Source organism: Numenius arquata, chromosome 15 (genome assembly GCF_964106895.1).
Source record: "Numenius arquata chromosome 15, bNumArq3.hap1.1, whole genome shotgun sequence".
In the NCBI taxonomy this organism is placed as follows: Eukaryota; Metazoa; Chordata; class Aves; order Charadriiformes; family Scolopacidae; genus Numenius; species Numenius arquata.
In genome coordinates this window covers 14,371,692-14,390,072 of record NC_133590.1, presented here as the reverse complement: position 1 = coordinate 14,390,072, position 18,381 = coordinate 14,371,692, and the positions used below count along the sequence as shown (strand labels likewise).

General features: G+C 41.6%; 1 protein-coding gene across 1 annotated transcript in view; it reads left to right on the top strand.

Moving 5' to 3' along the window:
- The window catches only part of ADAM12 (ADAM metallopeptidase domain 12), a 182,731-nt gene that overhangs the window by 145,298 nt on the left and 19,052 nt on the right, over nt 1–18,381 (top strand). Inside the window, exons 12-14 of the mRNA XM_074158846.1 lie at nt 5,882–6,059; nt 10,876–10,965; nt 12,506–12,701. Coding sequence (XP_074014947.1) covers nt 5,882–6,059; nt 10,876–10,965; nt 12,506–12,701 — 464 coding nt within the window. The remainder of the gene's footprint in view (nt 1–5,881; nt 6,060–10,875; nt 10,966–12,505; nt 12,702–18,381) is intronic.

The following is an 18,381-nucleotide window of genomic DNA, read 5'->3' as shown; positions in this document are numbered from 1 at the left end:
TAAATTAAAAAGCCCTTCCATATTATGGCACTTGTCTAATTTTAAACAATTGTTATTAAAACGAGAGGCGTATGAAATAATGTGTAATGACAGAACTTGATACACGAAGGGATCTGTAGCATTTGAACACCCATTTCAATATCAAAGAAAACTGAATTTTCTTTCCTGCTCAATACCTAATTCTATGAGGTTCTTTATGCTTACTAAATCATTAACATACATGCTGTACAGAATAGCTGAAGTGTCAAAAAATGTCATCTAATCGCAAATCCAGTTTTATTCTAGCAGGCTCATAGCTCTTAGGAGACCATAAAAAGTTGTTTTCAAGAGATGGAGAGCAGTAATAATGTCTAGAAGGTTAAAACCAAGGGGGATGCTTTTTAGTGGTAAAGAATTATGTCAATTAGATCAGGAGTTAGAGGAGGGTGGAAAATTGTCATAGTTCCTTGAAATCAGCACCTCACTGAGTCCAGAAACATTCATGTCGCTTGAGCTTCTACCTTCTAGAGATTTATTCTTGTGTTACTCTCTCTGCTGCTGGAATTTTTTCCATGGAAAAATCACGTATACCTTGGTTAACAAAAGCAACCCTATCTCTGTTTTTTTAAGTTTAAAACCAACTATTTTTAGCTGGGATATGCAACAGAAAACCATAAGCATAAGTCACGGTGTGTAAGTCATTCTATAGAGTCTGAGAAAGACGGAGTTCAAACTCACATCTTCTGCCACCAATAAAGGGACCTGAGTTGCTCTCCTCCTCTCCAGTTGTGAGCCACTGTGCAGCCCAAAATCAAGAATTCTGGAGACTAAGGAGACTGAGTATTCATCTTTGTGAATCTGAAAGCATCCTAAGGTCGAGAGAGACACAAAGAGACACTGCGAGGTTCAGTCCAAACAAGGTGCTGTCATGGAAAGCATTGGAAATTCAGGTGCTTGGTTGTGACCCAGAGGGCTGGGACTCAGCTCCTCTCTTGTCTTTGAACAGCTTCATGCTCCTAAAAAACACGGCTGGTGCCTGGGCTGTTTCCGGATAGGGCCTCCCAGGCTGGATTTTTCAAGCATTCTGGACAAAGCCCAGTCCCAGTTTTCTGCACCTTTGAAAATTAGCTACTCAGCAGTTGTTTCAATAAGTATGGTCCGGAAAATCAAAATGCCCTTTTAAAATTAATATAATCTCCAATTATCATATTACCTCAGGGAGGAAGGCCTGGTGGTACTTAATAGAGCTCTTTGGGGCTGTTGTGCATTTTAATTGAGTGAATAATTGTAAAACACTTCAGGGCCTTTTGCTAAAAGGCTCTGTATAAACATTGCCATAATGCTGAATAATCAGGTTGTGATATGAACTGGAATAAATAAACTGGATATGAACCCTATCAATAGATACATTATACGAATATATAAATTATATATGTGTGTATATATTCCAACATTTTGGAAAGAACAAGGCAGTTTCTTTGTAAAAGTCCTAAAGTTCTTGAATAACAAATAACCCTGAGATTGGATAGTGATAATGATAATAATCAAAATGTTAGTTTTCAAGATATTGTGAACCTGCAGTTTATCCTCTTGTGCAATGTGTAGAGAATTGCCAGAAGCATTGATGGTGTTCCTGCTTCAGCGATGCTTCTTGAGAAACGGCAAAATAGGTTGTGGAGGAACACAGAGGAGGTAGATCCAAGGTATTAAATGTTTAGATGCCTAAAGATGTTGATAGATGTGATTTGGAGGAACCAAGGGAGTTTCACTTTGGATGGCTTCCCCACGGTGTTGCTGCAATGCAGGGGCAGGGTTTGGAATGGAGCAGAGATCTCCTGCAGCCCAGGTCAGTGCTCCTCCAGGCATTTTCCAGATGGAGCAAGGGGAAGGACAGCAATGGTGAACACGTCACGCCAGCCTCAAGGCTGGAATTGGTGCTAGGTCTGTGGCTGATCTGCTGTGTTACCCTGCCTGAATCAGTGGCCACTGTTTCTCCTGAACCATCTCTTAAGACTATAATTTTCTGGGGCAGTGACTCTCTCTGTTTCCGTGCCTGTACTCTCTTGTTATTCAGCCCGTTAGGAGAAGGAATGCCTCTGAAATGGAGATGACGGAGATGAACTTCTATAGTTCATGCAAAAAAAAGCCTATGCTGGGCAACCGGTGCTGGTACAAAGCACTCTCTATTTTTAAAAGGCACTTGACACAGTGATGATGCCACTTCACTTAGTTAATGAAAGGAACCATCTAGCACAGGCTAAATGCAGAACTATGTAGAGGAAACCAGCGTTTGAATGGCTTGAGTGCTTGAAATATAAATGAATGGGAGACGACCAGACTGTTTCTAAAGGAATCAATTACCAGGCATCCTCTTACTACTGTGAAGCTCTCATTTGCAGGAGCAGTCAAAGCTATTTTTGCTGGGAACTAGGATATCCATTGCTTGAGATTAAGCGCATCTTTTAAGCACCAAGGAGACACTGAGGAATGCTGTGGATTCAAGAGAGACAGAAAGACTCTGAAATAATTTTCCTTGCTGTAAACCCACCGAAGAGACTGATGTAGTGCTGGGCATGATTTGAGTTCTGGAATTTTACCCACAGACAGAGTGGTTTGACAAAGTGAAGCATTGTGAATTAAATCTACAGATTCAAAGAGTGTAGAAAATATGTGGGCTATTCAGCATCTTAGAATAGGAATTAGGATGGAGTAAAGATTCCTTTCTCTTCCCCGCTGCAGAAAAACAAGGATCTGTAAAAGAAAATGTTTTGGGTGATGGAATATACTGATTGCTAATGATTTTTTTACCTCTGGAAGGTTCTCCAATGGCCTATATGAGCTGGTAGCTGTATTATTTTCCAATAGGCTGAGTGTCTCATCTACCACAGAAAGCTCAAATATCTCTGTTTAGCACGTTACTGAAATCTTGGAGACAGGTCAAGGACTGGCTTTACTGTGGAGACCCCACTACCTTTTCCCACCCAAAGGTAGTTCTTCCAGGTGAGGTCTGAAGCCTCTTAACAGGGCAGCGCGAGGAAGCTCACTGCATCTGTTCAGAGGACGAGTTTCTCTCACATGACCATTACTTCGTGAGTTTTCACAAGCTCCAGATTCACTTAAACGTGGTGCCTAATGCTACTGACATCTGATAGCTACAGCTTCCCTTCCCATCTGCCAGGGATTTCATGCTTCTGACAAAACTGCTTTAAAATTGCAAAGACAGCCAAAATGCAGCCCAAAATCACAATGATCAAACGCTGTGGCTGTTACATGGGATTTCTTTTTGTCAAAAAAAAAAAGAAGAATGGTGGTGTGTCAGAATATCATGGTATTAAAGATCAATTATATTCCCAATGAAATATTGATGTGGGATCTTCTCTTGCATGGTGTGGCTACCCTTCAGTTGCTCTCTCTTTCCACTTGTTGGGTTCAGCTCTGGTTTTGTGTTGCTTTCTTTTGGGCTTACTTGGTAAAGAAAGGTATTTTCAGAAAATTTCATCAAATAACATGTGCTGCACTGATGTCAGCTGAGGAAATCAGCATCAAGAGCAGGAAAAGCCAGAAGATGAATGGATCTCTTAGTTCAAAATAGGAAACAGCTTGAAGTTCCTTTGGGGGGAAACAGAAACCTCATTCATTAACAATGACATTATTTCACCTCTGGTAGAGAGTAAGGATTCTGTTCTCCTGGTGAAGGACAGCAAATGTCCCTGAGCATTCATGGGTACAAAGGAACGGCCCTAAAATATCAGCAGTTTTGACCGGTGAGCTGTTCCCAGGGTCCGCGTGGGGCTGAGACACATGGCATAGGGAAAAACGCATTATTTGTGTTCCGGAATCGATTTCAGTCTGTGTGAGGTACGTATGTCTCCCTGGGTCACCTCGGTGGATATCAAAGTAAATCTGTGTCACTGAGGGGAAGGATCTTGCCTGGATGATGCACTATTTATTTATTCATACTTTGATATGAGGATCATGTCTGATCACGCATTCATGTATTTTGTGCAGGATTTATCAGTCAGATGTACCTGGGTTTCCTGAGTTTTTGTGTTTGATAGCAGTGTACATCCATCTACTCGTCCATAGTCACATACACAAAATTTTGTGGGTTTTTTTTCCAAACTAAGAGCAGAACAGGAGTTTGTGGTGTCCTGTTAAGAACACCTCCAATTGCTCAATGTGAAATGGTCAGTAGGAGGTTTCCCAAGTGCCTTTATTTTCTGTTCCATTACTTTGAGTACCTCCCCTGTTTTCCCTTGGGGCCCAGAGCTGCAACGAGCAGCCTGACTCCTACCTCATGTTATTCTGAAATTTCTTTATTTATCTTAGACTCTGTCATTTTGCCTAAACGTTGATATTTTCCAGAAATCAGCTTTTTATGTGGAGATGCCTATTAACTTTCTGAAGTCATAAGTCAGTGAATCACAGAACTGTTTAATTTAACTAGACAAGCCTGATATTGATACACAAAAATTATTTCCTTCTTCAGAGTCATGTTTATGTTCTTTTGCGATGAGCTGGCTGTTTCATTGCAAAAGGATCTGTAAAAGAGGTAATTTTAAATGGGCACAAAATACATTCTGTTCTGTTAGGTACCCATAACCTTGCTAGAAGATCCTAATTAACCTCCTTATGTCAGCATAGGAAACTCTATTGCATTTGTAATTGTCAAACATTTCTTTTTTTTTTTAAATAGAAATTATCCTTTTCTGGTACCTATAGGCACTATCATTCACAAAGCAAGCTTTTCATTGCAGGGTACTAGAAACAAGAGTAGATCAATCGAAGTCTGAAGTTCACCAGTGCAGAACTTCTCTCTATTATCTCACTTGTCGGTAAAGATGATGCCCTAATAACACGAGTGAGACAAAACATTTAGTGAATAAAGTCCTGTCATTATCGGGTTGGCTCCCTGTGCTGCCATAAAGTTGAATTACTGCTGGGCCACGGAGCAGCGGTGACGAAGGTACTGAGTCTTGGGGGAGATGCTGGTTTATGATTTGGTTGTGATACAGATTCGACATAATCCTCTCAGCACAGAGGGGACACAGCAGACTTTAGGACATGACACCAATGGCCAGATCCAGGTGCCCCTCTGTCTCATATCTGCCAGTCGAACTGCAAACATGCATTAGAAAATTAGAATTAAGTCCTCCAACAGAAAAACACAGGTTATCTGGTGATATTTGAGCTACAGTGGATCATTTTGCTAACATTGTCCGTGTCAGAGCCGCTATGTGCCTGCACAACAGGGTCAAATCCTGCTTTTAGCGGTGTGAATTCAAAATATGGATATTTTCAGTAGTGTCTTTACAGTCATTCTGATTTCAAATAAGAACTCTATTTGCTTTAATCACGCAGTTCCCAAGCTCGACTGTGATGAATTGCAGAGGCAGGCTCTTATCAAGTAACTTGGTGTTTTTCTTTTTTTTTTTTTTTTTTTCCTGAAAAGAGCAGGAAGTTTGCCATACTGCAGAGCGAGATGAACGAATTTGCCATTTGAAGCTAAATTTTCCATGACGGATTAAGATGTTTTGCAGTCCTATAAATGCAGCAATCCTCCTTGCAAGCCCAGTGTTTCTTTAGGATTGTGATCAAAATTTGCTCTATATCTACATATGCAAAAGAGGGAGAAAGAATTCCAAATGTGAACACAGCAGCTACAAATTTAAGTGAAAATGATGGGAATTCCCTTACTGTCAGAAATTATAAATGGTTTTGGTTCCATTTTTACAGTGATTTGTTATATCTCAATCCTATGTTAAAGGGTTAAAAAAAATGAAAACGGTCTTCTTGTTTGTGCACAGAGGGGCTAGAAGGTCACCAGTGTGACAGGAGAGAGATGTTTTCATCTGATAAAACTACCTTTCTTTTTTCTTGTCTCCGTGTATTTTTCTCCTAGCTATCCATTTCCCATGGTATTCAGTAGCTGCAGTAGAAAGGACCTGGAAAATAGCCTGGAAAAAGGAGTGGGAATGTGCCTGTTTAACTTGCCTGAGGTCAAGGAGTCCTTCGGTGGACAGAAGTGTGGGAACGGCTACGTGGAAGACGGGGAGGAGTGCGACTGCGGGGAGCCTGATGTAAGACACCACCTGAGAATTGCTGCTCACCTCCCCACTGCAGGTTTTTAACAGTAGAGAGGAAGCAGAATTGCTTTGGCACTTTGAACCCTCTTTGGTGTAAAGCAAAACTCTCCCTTCTCTGCTTCTATCTAATCAGCTTAAACCTCAGAGTCCTCAGACTTGTGGGGAGTTTCTACTCAACTTGCATTTGAGTGGCTACAGTTCAGGCAGGGCTTTAGTTAAGAATGTGCTCGATTCACCATCAGAGAACAAACTCTCTCATGGCTCGTCCAACGGATTAACGTGACTAACTCTCATGGTCTTAACAACAGAAATTCCTTTAAGTACTAGCTAACGAGCTAAACTCAAAAAAAATTTGTTAACATTGCTCAAATTTCTCAAGATGCCATGCGTTAATTGAAGATTTTGTTCTATATATAAAAAGCCACTCGTATATTAATATTAATGCAAATATAAATATTCATATACATATTAATATTGCTTAGGTACTTTTTCATTGTAGCCAGCTTCAGTTTTTAGGTACAAGACCTTGCCTTCCTTCACTGTGAGATTTTTCTTTTCCCCTAACCAATTACCTTACTAACAGAAATTGCCTCTACTGCCTCCCAAAAAGATTGCTACTACTTCAAAGATCGTTCCATTTGGTTTAGTGAATGTGTCAGAGGACTGCTCAAATCAGGAGGAGATAGGTAAAACCTGGGGGTCAAATAATATCCGAGCCAACATCCTTATCCCTTTGGCTTCCCATGCTCATTGGCTCTATTGAACTTCTCACTGATTATCTGAATTAAACAGCAGATGAGGGATTTCTTTCATGAGATAAATATGGTTCTACAGACAAAATAGATTGGGGCAGTTAAAACAGCGAGATATTGCTGTATCCTGTCTATACAGTGTATTGGATTTACACAAGCCATAAGGATTTCCTGACAGTTCACTCATTCTTCAGGGTAACAAGGTTGGAGGAAGCAGGCTTATCTTCTTGTTTAAAGTCAATAGAGTGCAAGCAGCTTGCAAATGTCTTTCTAACCCAGTTATCTTTCCCATTTTCACTCTCAAATGTTAGCAATACCTTTTCAAGTCAAAGCCAGCATACTGCTATAATCTGAGTGGTACCAGAAAACCCGTTAGATTAGTTAATAATTCACTGCCTGGTCATTTATACCAGCTGAGATTTGTCAATAGTGTTGCGATACTTTACGGCGTGGAAAGCTGTACAATAACATATGCTAGTTGTATTTTGTCAGGGATCACAATTAAAAGCCGGGCAGACGTGGTGCTGAGGGACATGAACTAGCAGTGGTTTTGGCAGTGTTGGGTTAATGGCTGGACTCGATGATCTTAAAGTTCCCTTCCAACCTAGACAATGCTATGAAGTACCAGTTTGAATACGCAGATGTAGGTGGCTGGTAAGGAATATTTCTCCTCTAGGTAAAATATTAGCCCTGTCTTGAGGTCTGTGCTCACTGACATTCCTTAGCAGTAGGACAGCAGTGGATTTGCGAGGGTGGAGAGTTGCAACTGCGGCACACCTCCCACCCTTCAGACACCTCTGGAAGTCCTCATGCAGTAGGGACTGTTTGATCACTTCCATCCACACTACGGTCTCCTGTGCACCAGGAGCTTGTCATCTTCTTGAGTATAATGGATGCTGCCGTGCCCACTACCAGGCCCAAAGTGTAAGACCTGACCAAGGATGGTATTACCAATTAAGCTCCAACTTCATTTGGGATTATATCACCAAAAATGTCTGACATGCTACAGTGTCTGTGGAAGGAGAGTTAAAGCAGATTGCACATGGAAAGATAGAAGAAGGAAAAAAAAAAAAATATCCTTGGTCCCTGAGAACTGAAAGGTGACAAATGTGGCTAATTTTATAACAGGCTGCAAGGGGGGTCAGAAAACTACAAATTGGTGAATCAGAAGTCAGACAAATTACTTCCAAATATAATTAAGAGCTATTGCCTGAACAGCTGTGACATGCCAGGGACGAGTCAACACAGCTTTTGTGCCAGGAAATCTTGTCTTACAAACCTGTCACAGTGCTCTGAAGGACTTAACAAGCGGATGGAAAGGGACGATGCTGTTATTGCAGCCTGTTAGGAGTTCAGAGAGGCTTTAGACCAAAGCCTTTCACCAAAGCCTCTTTAGAGGTGAAGCAGCTGCAGGATGAGAGAATATTGCATGGGCAAAAATTGGGTTAAAAGATAGGAAAAGCAACCAGGTATAAATCATCCATTTTATGCAGTGGAAGGAAATCTGCTGTGATGTATCCATGAGATGTGTCCTGGGGACTACACAATTCAGCATATTCATAAACAGCATGGGAAGAGAAATAGTCTTGAATTTGCTGATGGTATTAGTTAGGATGGTAGAGATGAAAGCTGGCTGTGAAGAACTGCAGAGGACCCTTCTGAGACAGCTGGACTGGGCATTAAGATGACAAATGGGATTCAGCGTAGAGTGATGCACATTCCAAACATCACATATAAGATGATGGACTCTGAGCTGACTCTGACCATAGAGGAACAAGACTTCATATTGCAATAAATAGTCTCATGAAAATGTCAGCTCAGTGCTCAAGAGTGGTCTAAAAGGTAAATAGGCTGTTAGAAATTACTCGGGAAGAAATAGGAAAACAAAACAAAGCACCAGTAAGCCTCCATAAATCTGCAGCGTGCTGCGTCTGAAACCACATGAGCGGGTTTTTCCTACCCCTCCCTGGCCTCAGGAAGGATAAAGCAGAATGAAAAAGGTTGAAAGAAAAGCAATAAGGTGGTTCAAAGTTTCGGAGGGGCTCTGGCTGGAAAAGAAGAAAATGAAGGAAGATGTGACACAAGCGGATGAAATCTTGAGTGAAATGGAAAGAGTGAGCAGGGAGGGATTGCCCCCAACAAGAACTGTGTGAATGAAGTTACAAAATGGCAGGTTTCAACCAAGCAGAAGGAGCTGCCCCCCCCAGACTGTGTCGATTACTTGCGAGTTCCTTTCCATTGAATGTTAGAGGTGCTAAAAATGTCCGTGGGGGCAAGGGAAAGCCAGGAGACTAGGAAGGTATCAAGTCTGTGTGTTCACATTCTTGCCCTTAAGCATTTTCTGCTGGCAGCTGTCAGGGGGACACAGCACTAGAAGGGTTACAGGCCAACGCAGTGGGGTCTATCTTGTGCTCTTAGAAAAGCGGCATTGAAAAGTAAGATGTCCTGTCTGCAATATCCAACATCGTATAGGGGATGCTGCAATCGCTGTTGGGTTAGTCTGTCTGAGACGCTCAGATGAGCCCAAGAAACCCAACTCCCATCATTGCTGTTGTTACTAATAATAACCAATAATAATAAACTACGACACAGCAGTAATTTTGGGTGGCAGCTGAAAACCTTGTGAGCCTTTTCTGTTTGCCTGCCTGTTTGTGTTAAAACCATTCCTGACAATTTAATAGCCCAGGCACAAAAACTATTTACCAAGCTCATTCCCTGCAATGAGTAATAAGCGGGTGAGCAATTGGAAATTTCAAAGGCTGCAGTAACATCCTTCAAAGAGCCGTGTCTTTATCCCAGGCTGTCTGTGGAATGCCGATTGCTTTCCATGGCTGGCTGGTGTAGGGCCAGATGATGGGGTACAGGAGCTGACTGTTTCAGAAGTGCCTTAATTGGACTGACATCGCTTTCCTCCACTCTGCTTTTCTCAGATTGCTACTGAGGTGAATTTATAAGATGGGCTCTGTGCGGAGGAACGTTACCGCTTAAATACACCAGCTGCACAGAAATATTTGCGTAGCCTTCCGGCATGATCAAAAATAGGTGCAGGAAGTTGTTCCACTGGTTCAGAGCAGCACAGTTAGCTTTGTATATTCAGGCAAATATTATCTAAGGAAACAGTGAAATACTGAGAATCGTTTTGCTCTTTATTTGTGAGTGCAGTGGTAGCCCAGTCTTCCAGTTAGAAAGCTTTACAAAAGCCAATAAAGTAACAAGAGGCTGTGAACATCATTCTAACCCACTTATTTTTCCTGTGCTCCCTATATTGTTAGTGATCCCTTGTTAAGTCAAGCTGACTTAACACAGCTGAAGAGCAATTTTATCTGCTGCTATTTTTGTTAGAGAGCTGAGATTCCAGCGCAGCTGATGTAACTTGCAGCTTGTGAGCATAATCTTGGAAAAACAAACCCATTATTTTCTGAAACTTCTTACTAGCTCATTCTGTGGAGAATAAAGTTTTCGTAAGCCCACACATGCCACCATCTAATCTGTAAGTGTGAAATTGGGATGTATCAGTTAGTGAGAATGCAATTTATACTCATTTCGTTTCTCAAAGCTCTGTTACTGGCATACCCTGATAAGAGACTACATGGAACGGCGCCATCATCTTTCTTTGGGGCAGTCACTAGTCTCCATGAAATACAGAAGTTTGGTGAGCAACTGTCCCAAAATAGAGAGCTGTGGTGGTGATGCTCAGTAACTAACATGTCCTGGATCCTCGCAGGAGGCAATGGAACCATTCCACTGATTTTTGTAGAAATAAACCACAGTACTACTGTATCAGGATTGGTATCCGTGTACTTAAGTTGTTTGTGATATTTGGGATCGGATCCATAGCTAGAATAAACCAGCCTTTCTCAATGGCTTCTCTGGTTTTACTACAGTTATTGTGCTTGTTGAATCTAAGGCCAGACAAGGCAGTTTGGATCAAGTTGTAGAATTTCATGCATAATTCATTATTTCATGCCTGGCTTTTCTTGGCGGAGCTATAGGCAGCCTCCTGATTTACAGCGCATTGTGACTGAAAGTTGTCTGCTCTAAATTTATCCTCCGTCCAGGAATGTACGAACCGGTGCTGCAACGCAACTACCTGTGCCTTGAAAGCGGGAGCCGTGTGCGCACACGGGCTTTGCTGCGAGGACTGCCAGGTGAGCCGACGGGGACACTTCTTAACCTGCGTGGGGTGGGCAGGATTCCACGGTCTTCCCTTCCCATTCTGCATGGGGGCAGAACAAGCAAACTGGTACCATTAAGCATGAAGGCACTTGAATTTCATGCCCAGAGAAGCTGTGGCTGCCCCATCCCTGGAGGGGTTCAAGACCAGGCTGGACGGAGCTTTGAGCAACCTGGTCTGGTGGGAGGTGTCCCTGCCCAGGGCAGGGGGTTGGAACTCAATGTTCTTTAAGGTCCCTTCCAACTCTAACCGTTCCGTGATTCTATTCTATGTAAGCAATTCAAAATATTCTCAAACCATAACAGTTTCTGAAGGAGCAGATCAACAGACTTTTAAAATAGTGTCTATGCTATTTGTCCCTGTTTCATTTGCTCATGCAAAACCTCTTCTCTTTTCATGAACTTTTGTATGCTTTGATTTTTTTCATGCTGATACGGATGTTGTGCTCTGGCAAGCAGTCATTAAATGCTGGACCCTCCTTTTATGGGAAGACTCTTAAAATATTAATTCTGTCAACAGCATATGTATTTTTAATGGTAGATCATCAGCTCTTGTGGACTCCTAACGTACTATAAAAAGCCAACTTGCCACAGGCATTCACCTTCTTGAATTCTCAGACCATGTCTTGCATATGGGCTAATAAAGCATTCAGCAAGTTTCCATTGTGTCTGTGGCAGCCATCTGCCTAAAAGCTCTGTAGCAGCGAGCTATCAAAACAGCCAGCAAACGCTTTTTAGCAAAATCAATCTTCATGTCTTTTTGCTTTTTACCAAAGGCACCGTGGTGATGCAGTTAATATTCAGCGCTGCTCCCAGAGCACACCCATCTCTTGCAGTTGCTGTTGATAAGTCAATGTTCAGATTGGCACGTTCCACCATTGCCCACTAGTTGCCTTCAGCTCTGAAAGAAATGTATTTACCCAGGGAAATCAGGACAGGAACACTGACATGGCCTAGTTGTATAATTAAGCTGAAGGAGGTCTTGATACCCATGACAGAGTGGCGTTTCCATGAGGAAATGCAGCTCCATCCCAGGAAGCTGTCGGGCAGCTGAGTCCAGAGTGAGGTGGGCTGGTGGCTTCGTGAGCCATAACATACCACAGAACATAATGTTATGTGATCAGCTGGTCACTGCCGTGTTGTTAAAGCCATACGGACGACGAGGTTTCTGGTCTGACATTTGGTCAGTGCTACAGAGCATCCTTTGCAGGAGGCACTTGGAAAACTTTGGTTCTTGTTTGAAAACTAACAAAAGGCTGGGTTTACCTTCTGACCCGAGCCACGTGAGCGATGTTTGCAGCTGCAGCTTCGGTCTGGCCCTCCTTCCTGCCAAACCCTTCGCAACCTGTGTCAAATAAATGTACTTAAAGGGCTGCGTAATCCTTATACTGTCCTCTGTGGTCAGTTGGTGCAGAGCCAGTGGAAAAAGCTGTTCACGCGCTGCATGGGTTATACCACTGCAGAACTCTGATTGATGGGAATTACAGCAGTTGAGGGGTTTTGTTTGTTTTGCAGTTAAAACCAGCGGGGATTTCTTGCAGAGAGTCAAGTAATTCCTGTGACCTGCCGGAGTTTTGCACGGGAGCCAGCCCTCACTGCCCGGCTAACGTGTACCTGCACGACGGGCACGCGTGCCACGGGGTGGACGGCTATTGCTACAACGGCATATGCCAGACCCACGAGCAGCAGTGCATCACCCTCTGGGGCCAAGGTGAGTTTGAGAACCAGGAGATCCAGTTTTGTGAGAGAGAGACTAAGAGGAAAAGAAAAAAAGAAAAACAAAAACCCAAAGTGTGTGATTATAGATGGATTTGGAGGAATTTTATACAGTACCAATCTGTACCTATTCTTTTCTGAAATGGAGAACCGAATAATGAGGGAATCATTTTGTGATTCATTTTAGCCTTGATTTGCTGTCGTGTTCATTTCTTGCAGCAGGAGGTAGAGAGCAACAGTAACTAGGTTCATTCTGCAATACTGCTGCAAATGGCTGGGTGAACTTAGACAAATCACCTAATACTGACTTTGAAATGGCCGTGTGTCACCCTGCACAGCGCTGGATGCTCTTGACAGGTTAAAATCACATCCCTTTTCAGACTGGTTTTTAAGCTTCCTTCTGTGCTCTAAACTGCTCATCTCAAAACATACATGTCTGTCTACGTCCCAAAACAGAGCTCAGTATTTGAATTAACCTAAGATTCTTGTATTATTGTGTGTATTTTTTTAATTGGGGCTACCCTGTAAACCTACCTCCTGACAGTACTTTTAGCAGAGTACGCACTGAAGCAGAAACAGATTTTATTCTCCATTGAGAATTTACTTACTTTTTTGCAAAAATGTAATAGCGTGAGTTCTTGGGTTATCTGAAACATGATATCACAGGAAAGTGTTCACCTTTCTGTAATGTCCTGTGGCCCTTCCACTGGAACTAACTCAGCATTTTGCTATTGCCTCCTGCATCACTGGGGACAGGTCTCCTTCAGCATCTCACTACCCCCTCTCTCAAATGGGAAAAGAGAAGAGAAGCATTATATAGATTTAACTATTTCTTTTAAACTGACTTTTTCAGCTCCCTTAGCCTCTTTCAATTCACTATCTCTCTGCCTTCAACTCTGTCCCAAAACTTATGTATCAATATAATGATGCCCAGATGTTTCCCTTGGTCAAAACCCTCATCAGAAGTCTATTGAAGGATTTATCTTTTATCTTCACAGGGACTCCAACCACTCACAATTTTTGCTTTAAAGATCATTAAAGCATCTCAAGAAATAATGCCACAGCAGGTTAACTTGGTCATGTGGGTATAAGAACATGTTAGAGAAGTTCCAGTTCAAAATTAAACTCCCCATGTGGAACAAACCATGTACCTGATATATTCCTCCAAATCCCACTCGTGTCGTAGAGATAATATGAGCTCATATAAGCATGTACAATTATAGCCTCCAGTCTTAGTCATACTGGGATTTTCAATCCCCTGGATACAGAAACATTTTCTCTTGTATAAAGCAAAATCTCCTTATGAACCAGTTTCCCATGCCATGGAAAGTTACTCAGTCGGACTGTTAATAATTTCAGTCGCTGAGAAAAATTCAGCTAAAGGTCAGGGAGCTGGATTGCTGCAGCTCCCTTGCCAAGTCTGTTTTCCATCCTCCAACCCCCCCTCCCCAGGCTTCCCTAATTCTTTCTTGTCTTCCTGCTTGGGACTATTCAATATGGGTACTGCTGTGGCTGGAGTCTCCAGTGGTGAAGGTTATGAGGGTCTGCTTATGAGAAAGATGACTTTGTTAAGAACAGAGCTCAGACTTAACTGGAATACCCTTATTTGTCTTGGGAATACCAAGGATAAAGATTTTGAAAGGGAGGATGGGATGTTATCAAACCTGAACTGAAAGGCTTGATTCTGATCACATTGTTGGAAGCACAAATTAGAAATGATGTCAGTAAAGTTAACCTTCAAACAGTTTAGTGGGTAGGGTTCAAGCAAAAAACAAGGCCTATACTCTGGATTTAAAGACTAGGGATGTGAACGTCCACCACTTGATCATATCTGGTTGGAGTATGAGCTAGAAGATGCGGGGTAGAATGGGAAGAGGGGTAGGTGGGCAAAACAGTTAGAAAAATGTCATGGCTCAGATGAAAAAACTTCCCTTCCAGCCTTGCTTGTAGCAAAAAGAGAGTCTTGACATTCTAAGATATTGTCTCCGGACATTGTACCAAAAAGATATATTTGAACCTTTTACCAGATTGTTGTAATTGATTAAAATTGTTTTCAACAACTGCGTGTGTTGGAGTGCAGCGGGTTTTGAAAAAAAAAATAACCAATACTGTAATGAGAAAACAGATCATAGTTCATTTACATGAATTCCTTTTTTCTTCTTCCCAGTAGGAGAAAACCACTCAGAACAAAATGCAATAACTTTCTTAAAATAATATTCAGTATGCTGAATTCCTTATCAATGTCCTCTCTTGTATATCTTTCTTTACTTATCAGATTACAGATGTCCAGTAGCCCAATGATAAACATCAATCTTAATATTTTTATATCCAGTTAAAGAAAAATGATGAGCACTGTCAGAGCTTGTTAATGTTAGGTTGAGCAATAGGAACCTGTTTCCATAAAGAGGTACTTGCATTTCCTTGGGCTTTTTTTTTTGTTGTTATTTTCAACAAATAAATTAAAATCAAATGGAGGAATACTTTTTACTATTCCCTGTCTGCAGTAGCATGGAAAACTTGGAGTGAAAGAGGGGAGGAGCACTCTGAAAAGAGGCAAAAATTCCTCTTTAAGACCAAGTTCATTCCAGTCTGCTCCCAGAACACATAAAATTCTCTACTCTCTCTCTCCCACCTTAATTCAGGTCATTTTTATCCTTAAGGAGCAACGTGCATGGATTGCTTGTGACCTTTTTTGTTTCATATTTAAAAAATATCAAATTGCAGTGATCTGACCTATTTATAGTAGCACGACTGAAGGATACATCGATAGTAATGCCTCTGTGTCATGTCTGGTACTCCACTGGCATTTCCCGGGAGCAACTACATACACAGATAAAGCCATTTAAAAGAGAGAAATTATTGATTACCAAGGAATAGAAGATTCTCAGCTTTAGACTCATGGATTTTTCTACATTGACAAGAAAATGACTCTTTAGGGAAGGGAAGGAAGGAGATGTTTGTCAGTGTGTTTTCCTACATTCCCCTGAGAGGGCCAAAAGCAGTGATTTGGGGGAGCCAACGGCAGGCATTGACTTAATAATTAGAACATACTTAAATTTGTTGCATGGAGACAGCCATTTGTTTAGGCATGAACAGTCTTAATTTTAATGTCAATATTTGTTACAAAGGCCTGTAATTGGTGTAAGAGCTCTGCAGTTTTTTCCAGGTACAACCCTATATGCAGAATAGATGGGCTTCCCCATCTATGTTAGCTGACTAAACTATTGCTAACAGCTTTTTTTTTTTTTTTTTTTGCAAAAATACTAATTTATCCAAGCACTGTAAAGATTTTAATTCAGTAAAAGCAAACCATTTTGATCACCACAGATTTATGGCCAGGTCTTTTCCTTTGGAGACGTGAAAGGCATTAAGCCATATTCTCAGAGCTAATGAGATGTAAAAAAAATGTATCTCATAAATGCAAAAAATAACAGGACCCCATCTTGCTCTTGCACAGACCTAACAATAGGGGTCACCGAGATGAAGAGAGAGGCCAAGAGGAGCTTGTGGAAAGTTTGCTTTGCATCATCAGTGCAATAAAATGAACTTAATGAGATATAAAATCCAGGTGCAAATCACATGACAGAGAACTGTATTTTTATGCTTGTATTTATTTATACAGTTGTTCGTGGTGCTTGTTAATATACTCAGAGCAACAGCACTCCAGTCTTCTAATCAGAAGGGTTTCATTTCCCCCTCCACACCCATAAACACCATCTGTTTTTTTCAAAATAAGTCTTGAGACAATGTTGGGAACCGAATTGAAATATCTTTCTTCTTTCTTTTCCGCTGTCAGCCCGGTGACGGGTGTTTCTCCGTTCTGGGAATCAGCACCATGGTCAGAAATTTCTCTCTCCTCTTTCGGGAGACCGTGACGGTATTTTCTCATCGCTGCAGGTCGTGCACTGATCTGAAATGACACAGCGTTTCTGTAGCGCTTCCAAAAGCCTAGAACATCTCTTTTTTTTTTTTTTTTTTTTTTTTTTCCTCTTTTTTTTACAACTGTATAGGGAGAGAATTGGGTTCATCAATATACACGTTTGGAAAAAAAAAAAAAAAAAGTAGTCTCCAGGCTGACAACCGCAGTGGTGAACTTTGACCTTCTGCAGTTTCAAATGGCTGATTTAATCCCTTGAATAAGGCTTGGTGTGGAAAGGCTGACAGGACCTTAATTACAGGGTCACGAAACTATAATTAATCAATAGCAAAGTGAAATAAACTCTGCTCATCCAGCTCAAAGCACTTAATAACCACTGGAAATGTTTCACAAATCATTTTGCCTTTGCCTGTAGAGGTAGCAAAATAGAGAAAGACAGGACTTTCTGCTTCAGTTTATACGGTGCAATCATGATAAATGGGTTTCCTCCAGAAACACAACATTACAATTCTCTTCCTTAAGCATCCTCTGAAAACCTCCTCTTAACTTGGTGGCTCCATCTGTTCAGTCTTACTCTCTGATATGTTTTCATCTATAAAAAAGTCCAAATATTGTGAGAAACCAGTCAGGAGAGGGAGCAGCCATCTGAATCCCAAGCAACAATGTGTTTTGGTTTGATACCAAAGACAGAAATTGAAGCTAGATTTTGGTTTCCAAGCCGCAGATGATCATTGGGTACCAGGTGTTTTCATACACAGACTGCTCTGAGCCTGGCAGGGGAGCATTTTTTATACTCCATGAGATCTGTTTTCTTGTCAAGTATTATTGGTTGGAGGTAAAGCTCACTGTCTGAGCCCTGCAAGGATGCTGCAGATGTGTTCTTCTTCCTGCAGGCTGCTTTCCATCATGTGTAGTGCACTTGACTTCTACACTCAAAAAAACCCAATCAAACAAAAAAAGTTTCACCAGGTGAAAGGGGGAGATAAATACCTTAAATTCTCTTTGTATTTCAGCGAGCCCTTTCTCTTTTCAACACCATTTCTGTAATAAGTCTTTGTTAGGTCATTTGCAGTCAATGCACAGGATGTGAGCATTCATTTTGCTTCTGGCAGCTTTTGGAGCCACACACCACTCTGGGGACAGTGTGGCTGAGCTCTGGGCTGCTGCTGACACATCTCCAAGGAAGCCTCCAGTCATTGCGATGATATGCTGTTGCCTGAACTGGTTGGGGCACAAGGCTCCTGGCCAAGAAAAAATGAGACCCAAAACAATTACATATGATCATGGTAGATGGCTGGGGGGGCTTATTCCTTCGGCGAGGTAGGTCCAAGCAAGTCAGTCTTTGCAGATGTGGGAAAAAAAAAAGTTTTACTTGGCCTCTTGCTTACAGAGTTTGTTTTTTTTTCTTCCCCCCCCCTTCCCTTCTAAAGCTGGCGTAGTATATGCACATGTTAATGTTTATATCAAGCTGAATAGTTAATGTGCCTGCCCTGGAAAGACGGGGAGGAATCTACATGCTGAAAAAGGAAATTTTACTTTTGCTTTTTGCACAGCGCCTTGTCCGGATGCTTTTGTTGATTTTTTGATTATTGCTTGTGGTTTAATGAAAAGAAGCGAAAGAATCCGTATGAGTCCCTTTTAATAGTTCCAGATTTGAGAAATATTCTGAACTCAGCAAGCTTGATCGTAATCTTCCAAAGAATTTCAAGCTCTTGTCCTGCTCTCCAGGGAACCAGCAGCTCATATTCTGTTCCTTCTGCGCCTTTCTTTCTGAGTTTTCCAGTTTCAGTATGTAAAA